Source organism: Passer domesticus, chromosome 26 (genome assembly GCF_036417665.1).
Source record: "Passer domesticus isolate bPasDom1 chromosome 26, bPasDom1.hap1, whole genome shotgun sequence".
In the NCBI taxonomy this organism is placed as follows: Eukaryota; Metazoa; Chordata; class Aves; order Passeriformes; family Passeridae; genus Passer; species Passer domesticus.
The window spans coordinates 4,424,748-4,447,703 of record NC_087499.1 but is presented as its reverse complement, the minus strand read 5'-3'; the positions used below and the strand labels follow the sequence as shown (position 1 = coordinate 4,447,703).

Here is a 22,956-nt window from a genome sequence, read left to right as displayed (position 1 = left end):
GCTGTGGTTAACCAGTGTGCCTCTGGCCATTGCCAAGCACCCAGCGCTCTTGATGATTTAGTCTCTTACTACACCTTATTGATCTTTTAAACATTCCAAAGAGTGAGGCTCATTTCTCACAAAACCTAAGGTGCTCACCCCTTGTTGTTATCCCAAGCTAGGATTTGTCAATCTTAAACTTTGTGTGGATGGAGGAAAATGAGACTGCAAAGAAAAGTGTAATGCACTGATGTGGAGGCCCAGGGGCTTAACATCAGAGTCTGAATTCTGCAGCTGTGAAGGACTGGTTCCAAATAAGAGGAATAGATTTCAGGGTTATGGTGAGAAGCTTGCTTCTCCCACAGAGCTTTGCAGGCACATGCTGATTCATGTAAAATTATGTTACCCCGGGGGATGAACTGAGCACGGCCCCATTCCTTGTCTGCGGCCCTGCCGGGGCAGGAGGTGCAGCGGGAAGGAGGGAGCCGTACGGAAAGCTGGATTTAAGCGTCTTCACTTACTTCTCATTATCCTGCTCTGAGATTTTGGAGTTTTCTGTCAGAAATCTCTCCCCTCCCCCACTCATCTACAAGGGTTTTGGGGCGGTTTTCCCTTTTTGAGGGAAATCAAAGCGATGCACCGATGCTCCTGATTAGGGGTAGGAGCAGCGAGGCTGCAGGGCTTCCCGCGGAGGCGGAGGCACGGCAGGCGCAGGGCTGGGAAAGGCGTGGCGGGAGCTGCGGAGCAGTTTGTTGGTGCTGGCAGCTCAATGCCGCCGCGGGCCCGGGCCCGTTCCAGGGCTGTTCCTCAGCTCCGGCTCTGCCCTCAGGCAGCGCGGGGGGCGCGGAGAGCGCGGGGCGAGGCTGTGCCGCGTGCAGAGCCCGCCCGTGGCTGCGATTGGGCGCCGGTGGCGTCAGTCGTGGGTGCGGCGCGCTGATTGGCGGGAGCGGGGCGGAGGCGGGCCCCGGCGGCGGGCCTCGGGCGGCGGTGGCGCAGCAGCGGCGGCATTGGCGGAGCGCGTGTGCGGGCCCGGGAGCGGCGGCAGCGGCCGGAGCCCGGGGAGGCGGCGGCGGAGCTCGGAGGCGGCCCCGGCGCAGGTGGGAGCCGCGCTGGGCTGTGCGGGGGCTCGGGGCTGGCTGCGGGCCTCGGGGGCGGCAGGGGACTCGGGCGGGTGGCTTGTGCCGTGCCCGGCCCGTGTTGGCCCTGGGCTGAGGGCGCTGCGGGAGCGGCTGCCCGCGGTCTCCTTGCCGCCGCTGCCTCGGCAGGAGCCGCTGCCGGAGCGGCGCTGGCTCGGCGCGCTTGCTGTGGGCAGGACAGAGGTGGCTGCCCCGTGGCCGGGGCTGTGCGGGCCAATTCCCGTGGCCGGAGGTTTCTGTGGCCCGAGGAGAGCGAGGAGTCCTGGAAAAGTGACTTTCTTGCTGGGCAGAGGCACAGGCCGTGGGGCATTGGCCAGGCGCTCTCTGCCATTGCTGTAGTACGCAGCCTCCTTTGGATCCTCATGGCTGGGCTTCCCAGGGGCTGGTCCTTGGTGTTGTAGGAATTGTTCTGGTGGCCATTCATGTTTTTGACATTTTTGGGTGCTCCGTACAGCCAGGGCTGGATCAACTGAGGACTTTTCTCTAATTAAATCATCGCATTCTTGCATGCCAGACTGATTTCCTGAACTTGTGGTCGCTGAAAACTCCACAGTGCCGTAATGCACACGATATAACACAGACATTGAGAGCACATGGTGGAGTGGGCAGAGGATGCTTCCCCCCAATTATTTTAGTGAAGTTTTCTCAGCATTCTCCATTTGCTGCTTCCCTTTGCAGCTGAACCCATTTGTGTTGCAGAGTCAGATATCCTCCCCATGGGCTCTGCCTTGAGCTGTGCAAATTCCATCAGTGGAAGCAGGCAGAGCTTGGGGTGAGGGGCAGAGGGAATGAGCCCAATTCCTGCCCCAGGCAAGAGACCCGGGTCCATTGTCCACACTTTGCCCCAGCAGTGTTAATGTGCATTTCTAAAGCTCCTCTCCTGGCTGTCTGGAATGAAGCTTCTCTTTCAGGGCAATAATCTGGTGACTGCCCTGTTCCTTCCCCACTACCTGCCATTGCTTGTTTTTGGTAACTTTTTTTTCTTTTTTTTTTTTGTTTTTAAAACCATTCTGTTTAACTGTTTCAGAGTTAAAGGGTCGCCTTTAAACCTCTTCTAGTTTTTAAAAATGCAACTTAAAATTGAGCATCGAGAAACCCAGATCAAAATTGTGCTATCACTAAAGACACGCACACACATACCTAAAGAGCCTCTGGTTCTCTTAAGAATAAAAATTGATTATGACATCCCTGGCATAACCTTATTGACCATATAAAAGTATGATTATTCAGGGAAAAAAACCCAAACTGTCCTAATGTGTTACATCTTTTCACCAAAAGTCCCCAGCATTTCTAGTATTAGAGACTCAAGGCATTATGTGATTCTGGCCAGGATGTGCAACAGAAATCATTTCATCCACACACAGCCCAGGTGTGCAGAGAAAATCATTCCATGACACATGGCTTTTACTAATTTTTCCCTAAACTTTATACCATCCAAAACTCATAGAAATGCTCTGGTTCGATGTTCATTGCTTCTAAGATGTGTAGTTTTTGATATTTGGTTTCCTATTGGACCCAGATTTCTTCCCCTCTGCTGTTCATTAGGTCCACACTCGTGGATTTCCTTCTCAGCCTTTTCCAGAGCAGGTGTCTCCAGCTCTGCCGGGGGCAGTGTCTGGGGTAGCTGTTGGTTGCTGTTTGCTGCTGGGTGTTGATGTTTTGTTGCTGGTCGTTATCTCTGTGGGTATCTTTTGGGCTGTTGCCAGTCTGTTGGGATGTTAAACTCATCTCTGTTCAGTGGTGAAACATCCCTTAAAAGAAACCTTTAAAATTCCTTTCCCCGAGGCAAAGGCAGACCAAGCCTGAGTAGAGAAAGAAGCTTTAAAAGAAATAACCTTGGTGTATTTTCCATCAATGCGACCGACCGCAGGCAGCCCAGTGTGTGAGTGTAGGTGAGAGGCAGAGTGGAATTGTGCCGTGGTGTTCCCCAGCAGCTGTGGCGAGTGCAGGCCCAGCCAGCGCTGAAGCTGCAGCAGTGGCAGCAAGGATTGGCCCCGGTGGCTGGAGCTGGCAGAGGAGGGTGGCCAGGCCGAGGATTGCAGCAGAGGATGTGTGGGCAGGCGCAGGGGCTTGGCCCGCTGTGGAGCCCTGGCTGCTGCTGCGTTGCCTTGAGTGCAGGCTCAGGGGCGGCCTGCCATCCTCCTGCTGCAGGCGGGAAGTGCAAATCTCCGGGGCTGCAGAGCCTGGAGCCCAGGCTGAGGGGTCCCCCCGTGTTCAGCTGTGCTGGCGGCTGTTTCTGGCCTCAGGGACACTTGGCATGGGCCACTTGGCCACCAGTGCTGCTGCTTTGCCCTCCTTAGGCAGGAGCCGATGTCCTGGCTGGGTGTTGGGAGCAGCAAAGTGCCAAGGCAGGCTCTGTGCCAGCCCAGCTTCCTGTGGGAGAGATTTCACAGGAGGCAGGATTCTGGCCGCAGCCTGCCTTAAATGTACATCCCTTATCTGCACCCTGCACTAGGTGGAGAATTGCCAGGGTAAGGAATTCCAGGCACGAAATGCAAGGGAGATAATTGAATATCTGCCCTGGGTCTGTCTCTTCTTCTTGCCAAAGCCAATGGGAAAACCTGCACCCATGGCATCCTGGTTTCTGTCACCAGTTTCCAAAGGTGTTTCTTTAGTTCCCCATTCATTCTTTCTACCTGACCAGAGCTCTGAGGGTGCCAGGGATTATGGAAGTCCCATTGCATTCCTAAAGGTGCCATAACCCCCGAATGATCTTTTCTGTAAAATGAGTTCCCCTGTCTGAGTCTATTGCTGCCACAATTCCTTCACTTGGAATTCCTTTAGAAATAGCTTAATAGGTGATCCAGTGGATGCTGAAGCAGTCAGAATTGTTTCTGCCCCCCTGTTAGGTGGCATGTTGTCAGCAGAAGATATTGGAGCCTTCCTGCTCAGGGCATTTCAGTGCCAGGCTCTCAGAAGCACACACAGCTCTGCCTGTTGAGCTGACCATGAGGGGAAACCTGTGCTCTGTCTGGTTCCTTTTCCTTAATAAGAGTGTGTCTTTTAACTCTTTTCCCTTCTGCTGCCCTTGCAGAGCCATCAATAAACACATTTTCTCCCCCAGGCCAGGGAATGTGTCATCAATCTCTCCCAGCCTGGGTCTGGAGTTCTGTCCCTTGAATGCAGTCCTGGGTTTCTTGCCAGCCCCTCTCCAGGCTTTTCAAACAGGAGGCTGGGTTAAACCCTTCCCCTGTCCTCAGTTCTAAATCCTCCTGTGCCACTGAACAAGTTTCATCCTGTAATACCCGAGCGCTGCTCCTCCATTTAGAGGCTCTTTTGGTTGTCAAAGCTTTAACTTGATGCCAGGCTTGAACAGAAAGAGATCCCTCTGCCATCAGTTTTTGGGCCTCAGTTCCCACGAAAGCTGTGTCTGCACAATTCTAAGACAATGAGGCCACTTGTTGGGTTAACCATTTTAGCCCAATAATTCCTTTGGCATGGCCCTGTTGAACATCCACCTATCACTGAAATTCTTTTTCCTTGTCTAGGAGGGCCAGGTCAGGAGCCTCAGTTATTCTGCTTTTTAACACTTGAAAATTCTGTGTTTCCTCCTGGTGTCCATCCATCCAGTGTTCTTGACTGCGGTGTTTGGAGAGATGCCTCTGTTGTAGCCTTGCTGCAGCCCCACCCTCAGGCAGCGCTCAGCTAATCAGAGCGTGTGGGTGTTCATCCCTGGTGTTGGGCCCCTCAGGGCCTTCCTGGATGGGGGAAACCCTCCTGAGACAGTTCTGTGCCAGGAAAAGGAGATGCACAGGACTCTTTCGGTCTCAGCTTCTGGTTTATTGTTATCTTTTCTGAAGTTTTGCCTGCTGTCCACACCAGACTCAGCTCCCAAGAAAGGCACAACAAAATGGCTACAAGATGTACAGATTCAAGGTCTTTTAAAGTTGCTTTATCGAATAACTCTTAAAACGTCCTTTATTTCTATTTATCCACCAATAACTCATCCCTTGACTTTCCACGTAACCTCTGCATTGCAGCTTTATTCATGAATTATTTTGTGCCACCCACACTGCAGAAAATGGAGCAGAGGAAGAAGAAGAAGACAGGGACTATGCCCAAAATCCTCCATCTTGCTTCAGGCTATGTCCATAGTAAAAAATCCGGGAAGCTGAATTTCTCACCCAGTGACGTACTATACTACACTGTATTATCTGTTTCACACTTTGGTAGACTCTAGTCTATCTCGAAGTCCTGGAAGCTTTCTCCACGGGCAAAGGTCAAAGGCAGTGTTTCACTGGGGGTCAGAACCCCTCAGAGCAGACAGAGAAATACTCCCTGTGCCCTGGGTTCCCACAGGAACGCGCGGCGCTGATGACTCAGCAGTGTCCAGGCAGCTCCCAGCGTTCCCCACCTGGACCCCCCTCGGCCCCAGCGCCCCCCGGGAGGGGAATTTGGGGAGGTGGGAGTGGGGCAGCGCCAAGGCCGGGCCCCCCGCGCTGTCCTGGCGGGAGCGGCTGCAGTGGGGACCGAGTGTGGGCGGGAGCAGCCGAGAGCCCAGCGCTGCCCCAGCCCGACCTGCCCCAGCTCCATCCCTGCCCCTGCGCTGGGATGCTGTGGCTTTGGGGGGAAGAGGGAGCCGGCAGTGGGTGCTGGGCCTGGGGCAGGAGGAGAAGGGAAGGAGAAGCAGGGTTGAGGAACAAAATGGTCAAACGCTGCACGTGGGAGGAGAAGGTGGGATTGTGCAGGAGAAGGAGGAATAGCAGGAGGAAGAAGAGTGTGAGGAAGAGTAGGGACACAGGAGGAGGAGTAGGAGCAGAAACGGGAATCACGCAAGGTTCCACCTCTCCCTGTGTCTGCAAGCTCCCTCCTGCCCCAGGCATGTTTTGCCCCCTCACCCTGGCATGCAGCAGGTGACCAGGGAGGTGGTTCCCCAATTTTCATTGGGGTGAATCTTGGTGTTTCTGAGCTTTTGTGGGTTAAATGTGGGTGCTTTGGATTCTTGTGGGGGCTAAATCTTTATGTTTTGGAAGGGTTTTTTACTGAATCCTGATGCTGAATGATGTTTGTGGAATTTTTGATCTCTGTCTTGATGTTTAGAGGATTTTTCAGCTCGGTCTTAGTATTTTGGTGATTCTTACAGACACAAGATGCCCAAGGACTTCATGAGATAAAGTGCAGCAAGGAGCCCGAGGCCCTCTCATCTCGTATTTTCCCCCAAACCAGGATTTTTCATTCCCATGGTGTGCCTGGATGGAGGAGGAAAAGCTCTGGAGATTCTGCACGAGGAGGGGCTGCAAACCCAGCCCAGGGAGCTGCGGGGAGCAAAGAGCCCCCCTGAGCCAGGAAGGCGGCCAGAGATCCAGGCAGAGCTCAGAGCTGGTGGAGAAGCCTCATGGCAAGGAGAAGCCCCACGAGTGTTTGGAATGTGGGAAGGGTTTCAGCCGGCGCATTGACCTGATCCAGCACCAGGTGATCCACACTGGGGAACGGCCCTACGAGTGTGGGAAATGTGGGAAGAGCTTCAGCTACAAGCGCAACCTGATCCAACACCAGAGGATCCACACTGGGGAAAAGCCCTTTGAGTGTGGGGAATGTGGGAAGAGCTTCAGCCAGGGGGGCGGCCTGATGCAACACCAGAGGATCCACACCGGGGACCGGCCCTACAAGTGTGGGGAATGTGGGATGGGATTCAAGCAGAAGGGCACGATGCTGCAACACCAGAGGATCCACACTGGGGAAAAGCCCTATGAATGTGGGGAATGTGGGAAGAGCTTCAGGTGCAGCTCTGTCCTGAGGCAACATGAGAGGATCCACACTGGGGAAAAGCCCTATGAGTGTGGGGAATGTGGGAAGAGCTTCAGGCGCAGCTCTGTCCTGAGCAATCATGAGAGGATCCACTCTGGCGAAAAGCCCTACAAGTGTGGGGAGTGTGGGAAGAGCTTCAGAGAAAGCAGGGCCCTGATTCGGCACCAAGTGAGCCACACGGGGGACCGGCCCTACACCTGCTTGGAATGTGGGAAGAGCTATGGGTGGCACTCCGACCTGAGAAATCACCAGCTCCTCCACACTGGGGAGAAACCCTATGAGTGTCCCCAGTGTGGGAAGAGGTTTCATATCAGCTCCAGTCTCCTCGTACATCAGCGGATTCACACAGAGGAGAGGCCCTTCCGCTGCCCCGACTGCGGGAAGGGCTTCAAGCGAAACTCCACCCTCACCATGCACCGGCGCATCCACACCGGGGAGAGGCCCTACGAGTGTGGGGAGTGTGGGAAGGGCTTCTCACAGAGCTCTAACTTGACCCAACATCAACGGAGGTGCCACTAAGGGAAGCCCTGTGAGTGCCCCGAGTGCGGGAAGAGCTTCGTGCGCTGCTCCAGCTCCATCCCCCATGGGAGGATCCGCGTTGGGTGATCCCCAGTGACTCCCAATGGGCAGAGTCCTGGGATCTGTGGTCCTGGTGATGCGTGTTGGGAAGACACCTGGCTTGGAGGCTCCACATCTTCCTGGTTCCCTGGGGGCACCTAGATAAACCCAGCAGCAGGAACATCCATTGGGACACAGACCAAGAGTGGGAATTCCTTGGGGAGAGCAGATTTGTCAACTTGCAACCCCATAAACTTGCATTCAATCCTATCTTCTGCTGGCATCAGGGAGTACTGGATCATCCTAGAGGTATGTCTTGGGTTGACTATATGATGCTTGTGTCCCCAGTCGTCTGTACTGTTTATGCTGAATAATAAGTTTTGCACCTTTAGACTTGTCCTGAGAGTGAAGTGGGGAGAGAAGTGCAGAGTTTGTTTACAGAAACTGCACTGACTCCTCTACTTTCCTGCTACTGCGCTGTGCTGCCTGTGGATGCCGAGACAGCGGGACAGAGCTCTCCTTGGCTTTTAGTTAGTTTTAGCTAGCTGAGGCAAAGCAGTTCCCTGGACTGTGGGGTTTTTCCCTTTTCTTTGGACCTGTTTGAACCTGCTCTGGCCTGAACACCAGAAGAGCGCTGGCAGCTCACACCTGTGGCCACCGGGCTGGGCCTGGGCCGTGGCATTTCCAGCACCGGAGGGACTGATCAGAGACTGAGTGAGCCAAGCTACAGCCCACAGAGGGGACTGTGAATTTGTCTCTCTTTTAGGAGTGGCAAGAGGTTTTATTGTTTAATATTGTTTAGATTTTATTGTTTAATAAACAGTTTTTTCTACTTTTATCCAAGGAGGTATTTTATTTTTCCTGAACCGGTGTGGGGAGTAGCCAATTGAATCTGCTTTCTAGAGGAACCCCTTTGGGGGTTCTCTCCCAAATTTGCCCTGAACCAGGACAAGGTCTTCTCCAACTTCATGGATTCCATTATTTTGATTTCCTATTACACAAGGGAGTCTTCCACAGCCAAATGGTGAAAAACTGCAGAAAAGACCAAGATTTTGGAGACAGTGGGGTAGAAACTCCACCAGAAAAGGTTCTTCTCTTCCACCCAATCATGTGGATCCTCAGCCAGCATGGACACTGAAATCCTTTTCTCTTGGCCTTGATTTTTTTTTTTCATTTCTCTTAATCCCTTTCAAATACGCAATCTTAGGGTAAAAATAGACATTGAACTAAGACATGGGTGTAGTCATGGTAGGACAGAGATGTGGTGGGACACAGACATGGAGAGTGACATGGGCACACATGGACATGGAGTGGGACATAGGCATTCATGGGGACATGGGTGGACTCAGGCATGGCTGGAGATGTGGGGGCCAATGACGGATGGAAACATGGTGGGGAGACAGCCATGGGTGAGGACATTGTGGGACATGGCCAGTGACAAGTGGGGACATGGCCATGGCCAGTGCCATGGGGGGAACTTGCAGGGGATGTGGGGGATGCTGGGTTTGAGGGAGTTGAGGGTTCCTGGGAGGGACTTGGGGCTTGCAGAGGCCTTTGGGGATCCCAGGCCGAGCAGCTCTGGCTGTGCTGGGAGACCCTGGGGGAGGTTCAGGGGCAGCTGCTCAAGGACCCCCTGACCTGGAGCCCCAGCCAGGCATTGGGCTTCTGGAAGGGGATGAACGTCCTTGTCCCCAGGAGGGAAATCCCAGCACCCCCAGGGTGCTGGGGGCAGCTGAGGGGTCACAGCAGAGAGGGGAAAGCCAGAGAGAGCTGTCACACTCTTAAAGTACACCCCAATAGTCCCAAAACTCAGGGATTGCTCGCAGGAAAAAGCTGCCAGGAGCTGCCTGAATTGAGGGAAAGGTGGGATGTGACCCCCCCAGACTGAGCAGGAGAGACCTGGATCCCCCACAACCAAGCACAGGGACGAGAGGTGTAGCTAGAAGCATGATGGGAAAGGGGTGGGAGAGCAGGGAAAAAGAGGATTCAGAGCGGGAGAGGGATGGGACCCCCAAATTGAGTTGGGAGGAGTCTTTGGGTTGGGGGAACCATGGGAGATGGGAGGGAAAGGTGGAGATGGGATGAAAAAAAGGGCTGTTCCATGGGTATCCCTTAGTGTCCCTATGGCTTGATCCCTGGAGTGCTTCCCTGGGGATCTGGGGGGGAATGGATCTGCACTGGCCGGGTCTCCAAGCTCCCTGCCCATCCCTGGGGGGCTCATGGGAGGTTCCCTTGGTCCCTTCCCCCAAAAGCTGGTGGTGCTGCACCTGTGTGGGAGAGGTGGGTGTGAAAGGAGGATCTGGGGTGGGCAGGGAGGAGGAGCAATAGGAAGCGGAGGGAGAGAGGAGGCGTGGATGGGAAAAGGAGGAGCAGGAGCAGGAAGAGGAAGAGGAGGAGCTGCAGCAGAACCACAGGGTTTTATCACCCACCTGCTGAGTCTGCAGCTCCCCTGGCCCTGGCAGCATCGACCCCCCAGATCCCACAGGTGAGCGGGGAGGGGGAGCTCACCCCAAAACCATCGAGGGGTCTCTGGGAGGGTTTTTTTTTTTCAGGGGAGGGGATGTTTGGATCATGTGGGGCCCCAAAGGTGAGATGCAGCTGCCCCTTTGGAGAATTGTGGAGGATTCCTGTGGCAAACTGTCTGTACCAGCTGGGGCCGTGGTAACAGTTGTGGGGGGACATTGGTTTTGGGGCTCTGATTGGCATTGGAGTGGGGAGAGCAGCAGGGGCCAATCGCAGAGCTGGGGGATCCCGGCAGCCTGGAGAGGTGGGGGAGGCTGGAGATGAGCAGGGTCTGGGCCCATCCGACCCTGAACAGGGCGGTTACTTCTCGAGTTGGACTTGGGCAGCAGCCCCAAGGTGCTCACCTGCTGTTTTTCTCTCAGGCCAGGATTTGTCAATCCCAGCCTTTGTCTGGATGGAGCTGGAGGAGGCTGCAAGGAAAAGGAAGGTGGTGTGGGACATATGAGGCAGGTGAGGAGGAAGTCACTGCCCATTTCCCTTTACTTGTATGGTACTTATATAGGGCTCTATTTTTGGTAACAATTTCCCATTGGTTACAAATTCTTCATGACATGACATCACCTGGTAACATTATCTAATTACAAAGTCTCTCAATATGTTTCTTGGTCACTTCTTGCCCAGGGAGCCTTGATCTGTGTCTGTCTTTTCCATGGTTTATGCTCAATCAGGTCTCAGATATCAGGCCCCTTTATCAGTTACACTGTGCTCTGTGTTTTATTCCCCATACCTCTCCCTATCTATTCAAACAAAAATACACTCTTAAGTGACTTGTCTTAATTTTTTCACACACTGTAAAATACAAGAAATAAGCATAACAATACATAATACAATGCCTAATACATAGAAGCCTATTTTGATGACATTTCTTATCCATCCACCAAGTCTCCAATCCCCCAGAAGTTGACCAAGTCCTGTAAACCCTGATACTGGGGGGTAATATTAACCATTTTCCCAAGGGCAAAAGTCTGTTAGAGGTTAAACAGGTGCTGATGTGGTGGCGAGGTCCCGTTCACAAGGGTTCTCTGTGGATGTTGGTGTTCAAGGTGAATCTTCAGGTAATGCAGTCAAAGATTCTCAGAACAGCTTCACATTCTTTGCTGCAGTACATTTGGGACCATTCTTTGTGGAGACACAAGCAAAACCTCTAATCTAGGTGACCTAAGAGTAAGGTCCCAATATCTTACCTGATTCTGGATCCTTCACTAAAGCAGGGGTTTTTTCCTTTTGTTGCCATTGTGAATTACAGTTAAAATGTCAATCAGTGGGTCGGGGTCCATCAAAGAACAATTCAAAAAGTTGAAAACATAAAGGGCTTTCTGCAGTCTCTTGGCAGGGATGCCATCTCTGGCTCCCCATTTCTCTAGTACCAAGAGATGCCTGAGGGAGCCATGAGCCCGTCCAGTGACAGACTGGCCTGTTGGGGAATGAGGAATACCATTTTTGTGTGTAATTCCCCATAAGGCAAATGTGGTAGCAACTCGATGGGAAGTATAAGCTGGGCCTTTGTCTGTCTTCACTTCAGATGGTATACCAAGAGTGGCAAAAACAGCAGTGAAGTGTGTAGAGACATCTTTAGCTGTTTTCCCTGAATGGGCAGATGCAAAAAGAGCACCAGAAAAGGTATCAATAGAGGAATGAATGTATTTTAAACAGCAGATTCAGAAAAATGGGTAACGTCTGACTGCCAGACTTGAAGGGTCTGACACCCTCTAGGATTAACACCTCCTGCAACAGAGGGAAAAAAACACCTTTGGCAATCAGGATAAACAGCAATAATTCCTACAAGTTGGGCTTTACTAATGCCAAAGTGCCAAATCAAAGTGACACCATTTTGGTGAAAAAACAAAGGCTCGATTTAGCCTGTTCTATCTTATTAGGAAGAACGGATTGTTGTACAGGCATTGTTTGGTCAGCTTGCCTGTTCCCTTCAGCTAAAAATCTGGGAAGGTCTGTATGTGATCAAATATGCATAACAAATTAAGGAGATGTTCTATTTTCTAAAGAAAAAACACGGAGCTGCAAGCAATAGAAATGTTGTGAATTTGCAACCTCTTTCAAAACTGATGCTTCAGCTCTCATCAAGATTCTTGCAATATAAGCTGAATCTGTAACCAGATTAAAAGGAACAGAAAATTTTTAAAAAGCTCTGACAACAGCAGCAAGTTCAAGAATTTGGGGGGACCCTTTATCTGCAAATACATCTGCTCTCCAGACACTAGAAGAGAGGTCTCTCCATACTAACACTGATTTCTGAGAGTGACCAGAACCATCTGTGAATACTGTTAAGGCTTGAAGGGGAACCTCACTCCTCTTTGGGTTTCTCTGTCAATTGAAATAAAGGTGTTAAAAGCTTGTGTTTTGGAGGATGTATTGAGACTGGTCCACTGAATTCAACAAAGGCCATCTGAACAGCCTCTGATTCCTGAAATATCCAATTCAAATACAAGGTGGTAAAAGGTAGAAAAAGAGTGAAAAATTTCTCTCCTGCAAGAGAAATGAGTCTCTTTCAGGCCTTAACAACCAGCTGGGCCATCATTTCATGTTGGGTGTTGCTATCTTGTTGCAAAGGTTTCATGCCTTCTTGGTGATTTCTCATGGGCAGCTCCTCACAGCACTGACTCCTTCTTCTCCTCCTCTGCACAGCCAACAAACTCCATCTTACATCTCAACCAGCCAACCTACTCTTTTACAATACCCCTCCTAACTGGATCCAGCTGTGGCCTATTAAGCTGTGGTAATCGGCGGAAGAAATGCGGCACTCAATATGAGTGATCAGCAAATCTCGGAACTTTATTGATAGGCATATACATTTATATTGGTGTTAATGAGGCTAATACATATTGCAAAAGGCCAGCTCATTATTGGTTAGTTACTTATCAGGTAACTACGCCTACCTTAGCATTCTTGTGGCTACTATGTTGTAGCTGTTCTCATCTTTTCTTCATATTTCTAGCTAACGATTCTCTCCCCCATCCTGATGTTGCACCAAGGGCACAGTGCCCTTGCCAGGTTTGGACGCTGACTGCTGACTCCTATCCTCATCTCCTTCTTGCTTAACTAATGGTATTATATCAGTGTGACCTTTGTCAGCTAGCTAACTGTCCACAAAATCCTCCACATTAAGCCAGGCTTGTTCTTCATTCTTGATAATTAGCACAGCTGTAACTCCTCCTTAGGGGTGAGATTACCTTCACCACTATCTCTATTCTCCTACATTCTATCTATCCACAATTTGGTACTGATGGTTTTGTTCATTCGGTGTGGTAAAAAATCCATTCAATGATAAGCAAAGAGTCTGGTGTCTTGGAGTCCCATTGAAACATCAAGGCATGGGGCTGTTTTGCTGGATGCAAGATTATTAAAAAGATGATTAAAGCTCAGGTGCCCAGGGTGCAGCTTGTTGGTTTACTATGGCATCAGTTACACATTGCACCATCTGCTGAACTTGGAATGTAAGTTGTCTAGGTGATAAAAGGTCTGAATCTCCATTTAACCGTTCAAACAAAGGCCTTTTAGCTTTGCATTTGAAATCCCTAAAAAGGAGCACCCATAGTTGCTTGTTCCCAAAAGTTTTTGCACATCATGTAAGGTGTAAATATTTGTCTGAATTTGCAGAGCTTGGGGAGAAATTGAAGAGACTCCAATGCACCACCCCAGACACCTCCACAGAGGATGTTTTTGTACCTTTTCAGGAGCTATGCAAAGCCCTGCCTGATTTACAGCTTGGGTGACAAAGGCTACCTAAGGCTTTCTCCATGAGTTCCTGTTGTTCAGCTGCTACAAGAATATCATCCATAGAATGGTACAAAAGAACACTGGGCATTTGTTGATGAACAGAACTGAGGACCTAGCAATATACCTCTGGCAAATAGTACAGCTGTTTTTCATGCTCTCAGGTAAAACTATCCAGTGATATCGCTGTAAGGGCACCTGCATGTTTGTGCTTGGAACTGAAAAGGAAAATTTAGGAGCATCATCGGGAGGTAAAGGAACATCAAAAACCCAATCTTTTAAATCAATAACAGTCAAGTCCCAATTTCAGGGGAATCACGGTAGGAGATGGGAGACCAGGCTGTAAGAGTCTTGTGTCCCCCTTAGCTGCACTGATTTTTTGAAGATCATGGAGTAAATGCCATTTGCCAGTTTGTTTTTTGACAACAAACATGGGAGAATTCCAAGGATGGGTAGAAGGGACAATATGCCCTTTCTGGAGTTGTTGTTGGAACAACTCTGTTAATGAACAAAGCTTTTGCAATGGTTGGGGCCATTGATCCACCCAAACTGGATCCTCTGTTTTCCAGGTTAGTTTTAAAGTGTCACAGTTCAATGGCCCACATTAAAAATCTGATTGAATTCCAAAGCCCCATTGGGAGAGAACATCCCCCACCACAGTACCATTGGCACTGGTAATACAAACAGTCTGACTGAGGCCAGGTGTCCCTCGGGGCCTTTGATCCATATCAAGTGGTGGCTTTGACAGCTGCAGCTGCTTCCTCCAGTGCCTGAAAATGCCTGGAGCACTTCAGCAAGGGACCAATGCGGGGGCCATTTGGCTTGAGAGAGAACTGTAACATCAGCCCCTGTGTCTATGGGGCTGTCAGGTGTTATCTTTTGTCCTTTTAATGTCAGGGTACACCAGCATGTGGGGCATTGTTCTAATATAGGTTTTACCCAGCATACTTGGGGTGTTCCAGCAGACCCAAATCCGCCTTTCACATTACGTCTGTGAAAGGTATGCTCATGGTTTGGGGAAATAAAATCAATTGAGCTATTCAAGTTCCTTGGGGAACAGTGAAAGGCAGTCGGGGTGTCCAGGCCATGATCATAATCTCATTATCAGAGTCAATAACCTCAGAGAGAACAAAATGTCCCATCAAAGAGGTGGACGATCGACCTAAAAACAATGCATGCATACGCAGCCCGGGAGGTCTGAAAACTCCTGAGGGAAGCAAATGAACGGATGACTCAAGTAAGGTTACTGTGATGGAGGCTGCCAGGTCCAGCCTGGCGCTCCCTGGTGTGGATGGTTGTAAATTGGAGATGGTGAAGGCTGCTTGTGGCAGCTGGGCTGGGGCTTGCTGCGCTCTGCTCGGGGGCACCGGCTGGGGCATTTGTGTCTGTGCACGGTACTGCCCCACAATTCAACTCCTGTTTCCCAATATCAAATTCTTTTCAAAATCCACAACTTGGAATGTTGTCGATTAGCATAATGCCTTCCTTTACAGCAACAAGGGCAAATACCGTGAGCTTTAGACGTGGCTTCTCTCTTTCCAAAACACTCCTTTTTCAATTGCCCAGATTTCTGACCCTGAAGCACTTTCGAGGCCCCCCTGGCAGAGTGTTCAAAGCTGCAAAGGCATTAGCTCTACCAGCCCCACAGCTTTATGAGTAACTGCTGCTGTATGCTGAAGGTACACAGGCGTTTACATGCCTCTATCATTTCCAGCAGGGTGTGTTCCTCCTTAAGCAAGGACTTAAGAAGTTTTTTACAATTCTCATTAGCATTTTCAACAGCTACTATTAAAACCAACACCTCTCTGGCAATGTCATTCTCAGTTTGTCTTTTAAGAGCTTGTTTCAAGCAGCCAATGAATTCATATAAGGCTCAGACAGTCCTTGCTTTACATTAGCAAATACTTTTGGGGGGATCACAGCATCAGGAACCTTTCAAAATGTGATATGCACAGCTTCAGTAATACCCTCAAGGGCCTCTCTGGGAATGTGAGCTTGACCAAAGGGTCTGAGTGGGCTCCTTTTCTGGCCAGATAGTCAGTCGTGAGGAGTGTGATATTCTGGTTTCCATGCCCCACAGATTTCACCAGCCTTTTTCCACTGAGCATCTGTGGAGGCTGCTGGGCCTACAGAACAAAGGTCCATTATAGTCCTTTGGACAGACAGACAGACCCTAAGTTAGAGAAATCTCACCTGTTCAGAGCAACTGAGCAGAGCCTCTCCCAGGATGCTTTGTTGTATATGCAAATATACCCACTTCTACCTCCCTGGTTGGCCTGTTGGCCTCTCCACCCCTTTTTCCTTATATGTATATAACCTAGAATGTTCTCCCTTCCCTGCTTACCCATTGGCCCCATATTGCTGCAGTGTCCCGCCCCCATTACCTATTGGCTGCCACCCCTTGTCCCCCCTCTGTACCGCCCTGAGCCCTCAGCCCATTGGCCCTGATGCTCTGCTCTGCCCCCCTGGTCCCCTGTATTCAAACCTGCACCCTGCACTGTTCTTTTTGTCTCTGTCCCTGGTCCCCTTCGAGCATGGCTGGAATAAACCTCCTCCTCTGACCTCCACACAAAGACCCTTCCCACTCCTTTGCCATTGGTGATTCTACAAGAGAAGTGTGTGCTGCAGTGATTGTGTGTGTGTTCCTGTGCCACTGAGCAGCTTCATCACTGGAGACGCTTCTGGAAGGTCGTGGCACCGCTGCCTCTCGCTCCACCACCAACGGGCTAGCGGCTTGTGACAGCTGGCAGCCTGAGCAGGGACCTCTTTGGAGCATTCCTGGAAGCGTCTCCCATAGCTTTTTTGCTACTGGAATTAAGTCATGTTCAGAGCAGCCAGGTCCCAGAGGAGACTTCTAAGTTTTATTGGGGGAATCCCACGGGTAACTGGCAACCGTCTTGAGGCGAGAAGATCGGTCGAAGCTGATGGACCATCCTGAGAGCTTTTGCTGACCCATGGTCGTGTGAGTAATATATTTGGAGGTCACACTTTTTTGTCTTTCCTTTGCTTTCTTTTCCTCTCCGGTGTCAGGAGGAAGTGTGGGGATGGAAGCCAAACTGACCCACCCACAGAGGAACATTTCTACCCAGGTCAAAGGAATCTTTGTTGGAAAAAACTTTCATTTCTCAAAGGGAGACTTAAAACGTTTTGTTTTTTGGTTGTTTAAGTCTTTTTCTGATGTTATGAGGGAATCCGTTCTAACTATGAGTTCTGGAACCCTGTGGAGAAAAGGTTCTACATTCTTCACGTTAAAGGGGATCTTTCAGTGGGGAAATTTTATCCTTTGTTTGATATTGTTGTTAAGTCTGTAGAAAATATTGAGAAACATTCAGAAACCCAGCTGAAAACCCCTTCCCCACGTTCCTCCCCTCACATCCCTAAACCCTCTTCCCTGCCTCAGGGAGGATCAGGAGATGGATCCCGCCAGCAGGTGCAGGGTTGCTGCCGTCTCCCTGACATCTCCCAGAGTCCTGTCCCCTCTCCAGGGCAGCACTGGCCATGCTGCCTTGGGCTCTCCCCCAAACCTCTTACCAATGCCCACGTGCCCAGTTCTACCACCCCCTGTTGTTCTCCAAGGTGGTGCCGGCAATGTGGCCACCCCTGCCATCTTGCCTTCTCCCTCTCCAAGTTTTCCTGCCCTTTCCCCACAAAATGGCACTGACCCCACAAAGCTGACGGCCATTTTGTCAACTCTACATCCTGCCACTTTCTCTATGTCTGTCATCACGCCCTGCCCCTCCTCTTCTGTGTTGGGAAGCATGTCCACATTGGGACTTCCCTTCTCTACTGGGAATCCCCTCCCCATTGCGCACCCCATTCCTACCTCCTCCTCTCTCGGCTCCTCCCCTGATGGTCCCTCCCCTTCCCATTCTGACAACACTGGAAGTGGTGATGACAGCGACCAGAAGGAGGCCATATTGGCTTCCACTGCCTCCCACAAACAGGCAAATTCTGGTTGCCCCAAGAGGCCACCTGCAGTCATCAAACGCCCTCTGTCCTCCTTGGAGGACAAGAGTAGGGATTCCTCACACTCATATTCCGGTCCCGAGGCTGAGGATCACTGGGCCAAGCTGCAGAGGAAAGCCACTTGGGAGGGCTCAGAGCTCGCCAAAAAGATCTTGGCCTTCCCAGTTATGTGTAAATGCAGCAGAAGGGCGACTGCAATCAATTCCTGGGAGCCGATCCCCTGTGGGGAACTGGAGCTCTTGAAAGTGGCTAAGGAATATGGTTGGGGGTTGCATTTCTTAAAAAACTTGCTGGAAGCTACCTTTAATGCCCATGTCTTAGTCCTGCATGAAAATGAAAATATGACCTGTCTCCTGTCCCCAGCTGAGTACGTGCTGTGAGAGAGGCAGTGAAAAAGGCATCTCAGATCACTGGCAGACACATATTCAAAAGATGCCAACAAACCAAAATTAACCCTTGAACAAATGGCAGGAGAAGGTGACTTCCAGAAGCCACAAGAGCAAGCAAAGCATTTACAAGAAGCGGCACTCACTGACATCGCCACTGCTGCAAAGACATCCCTGATCCTCACCCCGACAACACACTACCTCCACAGAGTTCCACTAACATCAAACAAGGGGAAAATGAAACTTTTATACAATTTGTAGACAGACATAAAGTTGCACTTGAGAGACAAATAGAAAGCCCAGAGGCCAGGAAGGAAGTGCTAAATAAAGTGGCCTTGGCAAAGGCAAACGATGAGTGCAAAACAGTATTAAGAGCTTTTCCCTTTGACCCAGAACCTGCAATCACCAGACCAGATGGTTAAATTAACTTCCACCAAATTAACTTCCAAATTAACCAAATTAACTTCCAGTGAACACAAGAAGCATGGGCAATCTCTAAGGGAGGATCAGAGGCCTTTTTAACATCCAAAGATGCTGCATAATGTTTTAATTGTGGGGAACTGGGCCATTTTGCGGAAGACTGTCCAGAATACAAAATGCCTAAAGACCAGCAGCCACAAAAGGGGTGCCATTCGTCCCATTGTATGGATTGCAAGAGACATTCTAACAACCATTCTCAGTTTTGTTATCATCAGCAGGCTCACTACCACCAGCACCATATCAGCCAAAACACTTCTAATGGAGCGTGGGGCAGCCCCACACAAAGACAACAAATTGAAAGCCATTTCAGTGTATCCTCCCCACTATTCTGGAGTGGAAAGTCCCAGGGAACTCTTCATACTCTGAACAGCAGAGCAGAGTCACCAAGGCTTTCCAGCAAGTTCAAGTCAGGGCCCGACGCCAGCTGCTGAGTGCTTTGTCCATACAATTTGACAACTCTGCTTTTCATTGTATTCCCACTGGAAAATATGGACCCCCATAGGGCCTGAGAAATGTGCTGGTAATAGGTAATTGTATTCATGGACCAAATGAAATACAAGTTATACCAGAAGTTTAAACTGATGGGGCAACTGACGAAATCACAGTCACTGTCTGCAGCACAAAACCACCATACTTCCTGCACAGAGAGACTGTGATCCCCCAAGCCTTTTTATTGCCATTAAATATAGACAATATCCTGGAGCACCCAATGGCATTCTGGGTTGAAATCATGGGCCAAGACTAACCCCTTATAGAGTGTGGCCTGTCAAATAAAGGTAATAACATCTACCTACAAGGCATGGGGGACACAGGGGCTGACATTGCTATCATTACACGACCTAAATGGCCCCCGGACTGGAGTGACTCCTGTCACTGGAATCATCTCGGGGAGTCACTGTGATATTTTATGGAAAATCCCTGCGCCCAGGATTCTTCACCTGAGAAGCTGAGAAGCCTCAGAGGAAAAGAAAAACTATAATTATCTGCTGCTGTGGAATGCAACAGGTGCATCTTTGATTGGTCCATGTGGATTGTTTCTACTTAATGACCAACCGTGGTCCAGCTGCCTCAGATTCTCTGAGAGTCACGAGCTTTTGTTATTCATTTCATTCCATTCTATTCTTGTCTAGCCTTCTGATGCTTTCCTTTCTCTATTCTTTTTTGTATAGCTTTAGTATAGCATTTTTACTATAATATCATAAATCAGCCTTCTGAAACATGGAGTCAAGATTCTCTTCCCTCGTCCTGGGACCCTCGAACACGACCACATCGGGGATTGAAGGAGCTGCCTCTCCATGAGGAGCAACCATACTATCACAGTAGAGGGACCCGAGGGCCAAACTGCCTCCATCAGGCCATTTGTAGTCAGGGCACCCCTCACCCTGTGGCCCAGGGACCGACTGTCCCAATGGGGAGCTCGGCTCAAAATCCCACCTTTATCCTGGGATTTCTAGTTGGGGCCACTGCAGAGGGCACCACCCACCACTCACCTGGACGACTGACACCCGGGGTGGGTGGATCAGTGGCCCCTCTCAACAGAGAAATGATGCACTCTAGAGCTCCTCTTGGAGGAGCAGCTTTCCGAGGGCCACATCATACCTACCAACAGCCCTTGCAACTCCCCTGTCTTTGTTCTTAAAAAGCCTGGCAAGCACAGATGGAGGCTCCTCCATGACCTTTGTAAAGTTAACGAGGTCATCGAGGACACGGGTCCCTTGCAGCCTTCCTTCTCCCTCCATGCTTCCTTCATTCATAGCTCAAGACATTTGTCTAGACACGGAGCAAAATATCTGTCATTTTGAAATTCATCCTAATCAGACTTCTGAAACAGTCCTTGTATATATACAGGCAATGGGTGTGCATGCTTAAAACTGCTTGTGTTGTTGTATTCCTGGAAAACATATTAGTAGATATTAAAAATTCATTTAAATTTCTTTAACTTTACCAAAATTACAGGATGTGATTTTTCTTATAAAGCATTAGTTACCTCTCATTACCTTTTACAATTCAATTACACACTGATTCACAAACTATTGCCTATCCCCATTGGGATGAACCTTTCTTTGGTAAAGCAATTGTTGCTTCGTCAGGATTTAATTGAAATTTTAGAAAAAAATCAAGGAAAACTGACAGAAAACCCTGGTACCTGTTCATCACAATGCGAAAGAAATACATTGTGTCATAGAAAGAATAAGAAAAGATGGAGAACACAGGTGGTAGGATATTTTCTGGGTGGTCACCTACTGTCACAAGCATCCTGAACAAATTGTGTCATCCTGTCATTGTTTGATTTTAGTTTTGATTGGTTTTATCAGCAATCTTATTCATTATAAATGGAGAATGATGAAACGGTTAACACAATTGACATCTGTAATTAATGCACACAACCTGGCTGATGTCCTCTTCCCTGTGGAAATCCACACGGCTATTGACGCAAGCCAATTATAAAATTTAAATGTGTGGTTTTGAAATATTTTTTTTTCTGTACTCTTGTGAAAATTAGTTTTGATTTTTTGTGATTTCTTTTGTTTATTTAAAAAAATGTTTCAATTAATATTGATTGTATGTGTTTCCTATTTTTGCTTTTTCCTATTTTTATTTTCCTTCTTTTCCTCTCTCTTTTTCTGTGTACTGTCTCTGTTTTCCAGGATATGCTACCAACACTGAGTCCCGAAGACTTTGCAACGACACTACAGAACCCTGCTAATGGAGAGCTCTTGACGACAATCGTGAGTCACGGGGTGGTGTAAGAGACGGTCTGAAGTTTCCCTCATTTGCCTCACGACCATCACAAGGACAGAGACCAAGACCCAGGAGACCCTGGCTGGAGTTCTGGCCTGGTTGAGGTGGATGCTCGCCGGGTGATTGTTTGCAGCTGTTTGCTGTGCCGCCACGGTACACGGCTTCGAGCAGGGCCTGGCCAGGAGCGGCTTGCTCTGCTGGCTTACACCTGCTTCACAATCCCCGCTCATCACACTAGCCCAGGAACTGCCCCACCTCTTGGCCAAAATAAGAAAAATGAACCATCACGACCCCCGTTTGTACTAGCAGATCATGACACTTTGACAGACACGGAAAGAGGGGCAGGGTCACCTTGAGAGGCCAGGAAGGGACTAGAACAAAGGGAGGAGAATAGCTTGAGGGACAACTTTAAGGGAGGGTACAATTTAGGTATAAACCAACTTGGGAAAAACATGGCGGGACACCAGAATGAAGCATTTAACAATACCTTAGCGAAATAAACACAAACCACAACAGTTGGTTGTGCTGGGAAACGACTGGAAGGGGTCTTGGTGAGTCCTGGTGGGGCTGGGAAGGGAGTGAGAGAGGGATTGGAGGTGCTGGGGCAATGGGGGGAAACTGGGACTTGTGGCATCCTGAGAGGGATGGGAGAGGCTTTGGTGGGTCCTGAGGAGGCTGGGAAGGGATTTGGGACAGGTTTCAGGAGGTCCTGAGTGGGCTGGGAGTGACTGACAGGGTGCTTGGAGGGGCTTTGGGTGTCTGTGAGAGGTTTTGGGGGTCCTGACCCTTGCAGATCCCCCAGAGATGCTGCCAGATGCTGCCCACAGCAAGATGCTGACGGGGGGTCTGTTGTGAACATCCCAGGTGTGGAGACATGAGCTCTGACTCCAGTTTTCAGAAAACTGGTTTAATGTATCATTTTAATACTACCTATACTAAATTATAATATATACAGTATTAAATGATACATTAAAACAATACTGAAAGAATAGAGAGAAAAGATTCATCAGAAGGCTACAAAGAACAAGAATGGAATGCATAACAAAATCCTGTGACTCTCCGATGCAGCTGCATCTGTGATTGGCTCTTACTTAGAAACAATCAACATCCACCAATCACAGATGCACCTGATGCATTCCACAGAAGCAGATAGTTATTGTTTCCATTTCTTTCCTGAGTCCCTCAGTTCCTCAGGAGCGAAAAATCCTGGCAAAGGATTTTTCATAATATATCATGTTTACAGGGGTCCGTGTTGGGCTTGGTCTTCCTGGAGCTGGGGCTCGGCTTCTACCTGTGCAAGAAGGTGAGGGGGGGGTCCTGGGGGTCGTGTCCCCCCTCTCCTGGAGCGTGTGTGCTCCCCCCGGGGCCCCCAGCCCGGTGTCACCCCCTTTTCTCTGCCCACAGAGCTCCTGAGCCGCCGCCGGCCGCAGCCCCTCCCCGTGGCCTCGGGCCCGGCCGGGACCCCCCACTCTGTCCCTGCGCTGATTTTGGGGGGCTCGTGTGTCCCCCCAGCCCCGCTGTCACTCTGCCCTGCCCAGCTGCTCCCAGTGTTCCCAGTAAAGCTTCCCAGTTAAACCCAGTCCAGTTTATGGGGGGCACTGGGGAGGGACTTGGGGGGACCCCGCGGGGGGGCCGTGACTGGGCAGGGAGGGGGGGCCAGGTGGGGAACACTGGGTGCTGCGGGTCTGCCCGGCAACTGGTGAGTC

At 50.0% G+C, this 22,956-nt stretch overlaps 1 protein-coding gene across 3 annotated transcripts; it reads left to right on the top strand.

Annotated features, from left to right (window-relative positions):
* The first annotated feature begins 621 nt into the window (after nucleotides 1-621).
* On the top strand, nucleotides 622-22,829 carry LOC135286394 (zinc finger protein 239-like). 3 transcript variants are annotated; one of them, XM_064399531.1, is made up of 5 exons: nucleotides 622-1,076; nucleotides 10,307-10,394; nucleotides 21,157-21,237; nucleotides 22,494-22,553; nucleotides 22,655-22,829. In XM_064399531.1, the coding sequence occupies exons 1-5, from the start codon at nucleotides 622-624 to the stop codon at nucleotides 22,661-22,663; spliced, it is 693 nt and encodes a 230-aa protein (XP_064255601.1). In that variant the 3' UTR covers nucleotides 22,664-22,829. The 3 variants fall into 3 exon arrangements, 2 of the variants coding, with proteins under 2 accessions (XP_064255601.1, XP_064255600.1); XR_010350727.1 differs by lacking the exons at nucleotides 22,494-22,553; nucleotides 22,655-22,829 and adding an exon at nucleotides 13,637-16,638 and having other exon boundaries at nucleotides 912-1,076; nucleotides 21,157-22,487; XM_064399530.1 differs by lacking the exons at nucleotides 10,307-10,394; nucleotides 21,157-21,237; nucleotides 22,494-22,553; nucleotides 22,655-22,829 and adding an exon at nucleotides 6,199-8,259 and having other exon boundaries at nucleotides 919-1,076.
* The last annotated feature ends 127 nt before the right edge of the window (nucleotides 22,830-22,956 follow it).

Coding starts and splice junctions, on each gene's coding strand:
- LOC135286394 (XM_064399530.1), top strand. CDS start 6,309: ATGGAGGAGGAAAAGCTCTGGAGATTCTGCACGAGGAGGGGCTGCAAA.